Raw genomic sequence first — 6069 nt, 5'->3', positions numbered from 1 at the left:
GGGTGGAGTATTCAGAAGAACACAACCTTCCACTTCAATGAATCGCCATTATCAATTAATGATATTAACTGACTAATTCACTGCGTCTATTTGGCTGACCTAAATTAGTTGGCTTAATGAATCACAGAAGTCACACGATGGACTCAAACAGTGGGAAATAATAGGGACCTTTTAAATGACCAGGCCTATCCCCTCCTCTGTCCCTTTTTAGTTTGCGCCAGTTAATATTACGCCGACACACCAAATACAAAGTTGTCCGTCTGAGCTGACCTAAAACAAGGTTGTGACAATTTATTTTATTTAAAGGCAGAGTGGAATGTAAAAAATATATATATACAAAAAACTTTACACCAATCTCTGTGAGATTAATTCCTCATTCAGCATGTCAATAATCAACAACACAAGAATACAGCAAATGTTGCTAAGAGGCCAATTTAGGAAAGGTTAGTGGCTTTCTTGCCAATATCCCTAACATCTTGATAAAGCAAGATACATTTCGGGCGGGTGAGAAAGAAATTACACAATACAGGTGTGCAAAGCTCATAGCAAACACACATTTCAATCACACATTGCAACAACATGATGGGGAAAATCCAGTTAATACTGTCAAAACACTGTAGCTTCTTTACATTTCCCATGATTTGAACAACGCCACTTTCTGTCAATCAGTCATAAATATCAGACAGTGACATGGCAAATCACAACCTCTTCCTTTTTTGCTCCTGTGGCTGTCAAAAATATATGGTGCACGTCCAACAAGCACCCCGGGAAAACAATCACGTGCTGCACTATTTTAAACGAAATAACGCGATCAGTGTCATAAACATTTCATTGTTATGTCATCTTTATTCAGATGCTCGTTACCTAAATCGTATAATAACAGTTCGTAAAGAACGCAAGTATAAGGGAGATTTCGAAGTGCTTAAGGAGTCGTTTTTCTCAGTGGTGCGTTGTAAACATCCCCAAAATTAACTAGTTACATGCGCGCAACGTTAGTGGCTACGACCTCGGTATCCTTTTGTGTGACCATCAACTATTTTGAGTTCTGGAAGGGGAAGAGAGACATAAATGCAGGGCTCACCACGAAGCAAGACAGAACAGTAACATCGCATAAAATTATCCCTGTGTCAGACACAGTGCCTCAGTGTGAGAGAGACCAAGCAAGCAAATTGACGTTTTTAGGTGAAACAAACGTTCCCGATCAACCGGGCGCGTGCGTTGTCCGTCACTCACAAAATAACGGACATGGAGAACGAGCAAAAGCAACACAAACGGGTTCTTATAATAAAGCTAGTTAGCCAACTAGCCTGCTTTATCTAGTTGTTGACAGGCAAGGTTTGCATTCCGAACCTAACGTCATTCCGTCTATACGACGGAAACTCACCTTCTATCGAGCTAGACGCGTCTATGGAGTCATTCACCTGCAGCTGTAGAAATGTCGAACAATCGACAAACTGAGGCCATGCATTTAGAAATGTATCCCAATTGCTCACCCTAAAAAAATCTTGTCCCAGCTCTCTGATCAAACCCCAACTCGACAACCGGATAGACTGGCTGAAACTTCCTACAAAAACACATATGCCGAAGAGACTGATGGGAAGTGTAGTTCCTTTTCTGAATTAATCTGAGATAGTGCTACAGAAAAGTATTCAATCTGACTTGAAATTAAATGTTTGGCGACGGGTTAGTATGATATCTATTTGAACGTGCTTGTCGTTTGAAAATTATAGTAAAACCAAGACTATTAATTTGGTCACGTTTTTTTATACACCAACAATACATTTTAAAACGTTTTTAGAAATATGTCAACGTTTGTAAGTTTGCTAGCTAAGCAAGCTAGCTGATGTTGTTAGCCACGACCACTCTGGTCGATCAGACTAGCGTGACAAAAGGGTGTTCTCGTATTCATTGTTCAAAATGACTTCGCCCTATTTCGCTCAGAACACCGGGGTCATTACCAGGAGCGTTACACAGACCGGGCATTGTCTCGGTTTTGCTACGACTTTAAAAAACATTTCGGAGAGGAAAGTGTCCAAGGCGACTTCGAGTAGGCACGTGAAACAGGAGGAAGAGGAGTCAGATGTCTCCAGTCAGGCTGGTGGACAATGTTCAGGTTTGATTAGGATGGTTCGGTCCATTTTATTGTCACAATGTTAATATATCTGAGAAGGGCTTTAAAGACAGGACAAGCTTTAGACATCAGTTGTCGTTATCCGACCTTAATACTCAGCTTCCCTCCCACTTGGCAGGTAGTGGGTCCTTCTGTCTCAGTCACCCGACAGTCGTCCAACCCAAACCAGGGCCAGACAAACCCACACCCCTTCTACCCTCAGCCAAGAGAAGGGGCCACGTGAAGGTGGAATACGATGAGAGTGCGGAGCCCGATACCTGGCAGCCTCCTGATTGGAGGAAGCAACTGCATCACATGCGTCAGATGAGGAGTGGCAGGGATGCCCCCGTTGATGTCATGGGGGCTGAGAAATGCTATGACACAGACGCCCCTCCTGAGGTGTCTGCCCTACATCCCTCGCCCCCAGTCTTCCCGCCTCCCCTCCACACGCTCACCTTTTCCAGTGTTCCTCCTTCAAAATGTCTGTCCATGTAGTCTCACGTCTTTTACCTCCCTGTCTTCTGTTCCGCCTACCCCCCCCCTCTCTTTACCTGTTCACTCACTCTGTCCCTCTTTCTCCCCCATCGCTCTGTCTCCTCCTCCCCCCCCCCGTACCAGGTGAGGCGTTACCAGGTGCTGGTGTCTCTCATGTTGTCTAGCCAAACCAAGGACCAGGTGACCGGGGCGGCCATGCTGAGACTCAGGGCTCACGGCTGCACCGTGGACGACATCATCAACACCGACGACCGCACCCTGGGGCAGCTCATCCACCCCGTCGGCTTCTGGAGGGTAACACCCACCCACACACCCTGTTGGCCTTCTGGAAGGTAATAACCCACCCAACCTGTCGGCTTCTGGAGGGTAACGTGAACCATCCTCCCTCAGACAAAAGTGAAGTACTTGAAGCAGACGTCAGCCATGCTGCAGGCAGAATTCGGAGGGGACATCCCTAACTCTGTAGAGGGTCTGGTACGACTACCTGGGGTGGGTCCCAAGATGGCCCACCTGGCCATGGACATCGCTTGGAATCAGGTCTCTGGAATAGGTAGGAAAATATGACTCCAAGTACCGTACTGCTTATCAGCCTAGACATTTTTTTGGTACAAGAGATGGGGTGTGGTGTGTTTTGGGAGTTGTTGCTTTTAATTAAGTGTGTGTGTGTTTAGGGGTGGACACACACGTTCATCGTATATCTAACAGGCTGGGTTGGACAAGGGTCAGGACCAAGAACCCAGAGCAGACACGCAAGGCCTTGGAAGACTGGTTACCAAGGTAACACTCCCTGACCTTCTACCCTGTCAGATTGCTCCCGAACACATTCAGTGAACAACACGTCTATGGCAGCACTAGTCATGAAATGGTGACCCGATGATGGAAAACCGAAGGGATTGTAATCATAATGGATGAGGTGGGATGATGTTCTCCCTACCCTTCTCCCAACACAGGGACCTGTGGAGTGAGATCAACTGGTTACTGGTGGGGTTCGGTCAGCAGGTGTGTCTGCCGGTCAGTCCTCTCTGCTCAGCGTGTTTGAACCAGCACAGCTGCCCCTCAGCGCACCAAGCCCCCCCAGGCAAGAGGCCTAAAGCTGGGTCACCCCGGTCCCCTGGTTTGGCCAGGGTCAAGCTAGAGCCTGGTTCTCCCCCCTCCGTCAAAAGGGAACCTCCGGATACCCCGCTATCCCCATCTACCCAAAAAAGGAGGTCCAAAGCCAGAACCAAGGCCTCATGATGGGAATGTGGTGGGAGAACACAGTTTATTTCAACCCGAGGACGGTTTTGTTTCTTTTTTCAACGACCCTGTTTGTTGCAGAACTAGTATTGAACAAACTCCTGTGTAGGGTAGGATACCCCTGAGGCTGTACCCCCCCCCCCCCCCTCAACTGCCCGTCAACCGTCTACCAACTCTGTTATTCTAAACCCAACCTCAGCGAGCAGTTACTTATCAACAGATAGAAACACTAAACTAACCATGTAGAGCCTCCAAACACGGACATTGGGACTTGGTCAGATATGTATATATAACTGTCAATCCGCAGCAAAGATGGATTTTCCACCATGGTCACACCATGGGCTGTGTCAGTAAATATTTGGATTATGTACAACTAACTGTGACCGGTGTTTCTCTTCAGTTTAGGCACATTAAAAGGGCACGTACCAGTTTTACTTACTCAAAGGGGCAGAAAGAAATTGATTGGTTCAGGCGAACACCCAATCAAAACGGAGGCAGTCCTGATCAACATTTCAGGCTGGATCAAAAGAGCACATGATTGTCATCTCAACCAAAAACTCACCGCTGAATGTTAGCATAATCAAGTCATTTAGCATGAACTTCATTATTCTCTTCCACAGACATTAGCAGAATTGTTCGCCTCTTGATGTAATTTGAAGGGTTCATGAGCGCCGCCTCCACTCCATTTCGATTTGATGTTCGCCTGTACCAATGCACGTTTCTTTCTGCCCTCAGAACGTTTAAGTAAAACTGGCAATGTGCTTTAAAGATGTCTTTTTATGGACCCAACGCTCTAGCCACTAGAATACATTCACAGCTACCTGCTTTGACCCATAGAATTCATTTTATTAAACCAAGGAGACACATTGAGACCTAGCTCACATTTACAAGTGTCCTGGGAACATTAATCCAAGAATAAAACAAAATTAACAAACTGACATTAGCCATCTCAATTAAGCTACCTTTAAATATTCCACATGCTTTAACATGAAAATACAGAATTAACCAACTCAGTTACAGAAGGTGTCTGTAACACTGACCAACTCTGATCTTATATTGTAGCCAGAGGATCTAGGTGTCAGAGATGTTATGTAAACTGGAAGCCTGTGGAGTAGGGCATTATATACAAAAATCGACACACTTGAGGTCCAGCCAACCTTCTGGTAAAGGATGCAGTGATGAGGGTTATAACTGATGTAATAAAACTAAGAGCATTATGATAAACTGAGTCAAGTGACTTCTGAGTAGAATCAGATGCACTTTGGTGTACACTGATCTGCCATAACATTGTGACCACTGACAGGTGAAGTGAATAACACTGATAATCTCCTTATCATGGCACCTGTCTGCGGGTGGCATATATTTGGAAGCAACATTCTGTCCTCAAAGTTGATGTGTTAGAAGCAGGAAAAATGGCCAAATTGTGATGGCTGGACGACTGGGTCAGAGCATCTCCGAAACTGTAGCCCTTGTGGGGTGTTCCCGGTCTGCAGTGGTCAGTGCCTATCAAAAGTGGATATCAATGACCCGGCGACAGGGTCATTGATGCACGTGGGGACCGAAGGCTGGTCCGATCCAACAAACGAGCTACTGTAGCTCGTATTGCTGAAAAAGATAGTGCTGGTACTGATAGAACGGTGTCAACACAGTCCAGCACAGTTTGTTACTTATGGGGCTGCATAGCCGCAGACCGGTCAGGGCGCCCATGCTGACCCGTCCACTGCTGAAACCACCTACAATGGGCACGCGAGCCTCAGAACTGGACGGCGGCGGCCTGGTCTGATGAATCACGATTTCTTTACATCACGTGGATGTCCGGGGCTTTGCTCACCTGGAGAAGACATGTCACCAGGATGCACTATGGGAAGGAGGCAAGTCGGCAGAGGCAGTGTGAGGCTTTGGGTAATGTTCTGTTGGGAATCCTTGGGTCCTGCCATTCATGTGGATATTTTTTTTGACACATACCACCTTGCAGGTTACAGGACTTGAAGGATCTGCTGCTAACGTCTTGGTGCCAGATACCACACCACACCTTCAGAGGTCTAGTGGAGTCCTCACCTCCACAAGTCAGGGCTGTTTTGGCGGCAAAAGTGGGACCTACACAATATTAGGCAGGTGGTCATAATGTTATGGCTGATCAGTCTATGAATCACCAGCCAAGCACAGGTATGGAAGTTGACTGAACTGGAGGGTACAGACCTCTACTTTCCTTAATTGGCAATCAATAG

General features: G+C 46.4%; 1 protein-coding gene across 1 annotated transcript; it reads left to right on the top strand.

Moving 5' to 3' along the window:
- Positions 1-1603: 1603 nt before the first annotated feature.
- Positions 1604-4779, top strand: nthl1 (nth-like DNA glycosylase 1). The gene is made up of 6 exons (XM_010906022.5): positions 1604-2113; positions 2250-2509; positions 2729-2899; positions 2996-3155; positions 3277-3382; positions 3556-4779. The coding sequence occupies exons 1-6, from the start codon at positions 1918-1920 to the stop codon at positions 3839-3841; spliced, it is 1179 nt and encodes a 392-aa protein (XP_010904324.2). The 5' UTR covers positions 1604-1917; the 3' UTR covers positions 3842-4779.
- Positions 4780-6069: the final 1290 nt, after the last annotated feature.

Source organism: Esox lucius, chromosome 9, assembly GCF_011004845.1.
Source record: "Esox lucius isolate fEsoLuc1 chromosome 9, fEsoLuc1.pri, whole genome shotgun sequence".
Taxonomy (NCBI): Eukaryota; Metazoa; Chordata; class Actinopteri; order Esociformes; family Esocidae; genus Esox; species Esox lucius.
The sequence above is the reverse complement of the archived record's forward strand: the minus strand, read 5'-3'. Positions and strand labels throughout refer to the sequence as shown.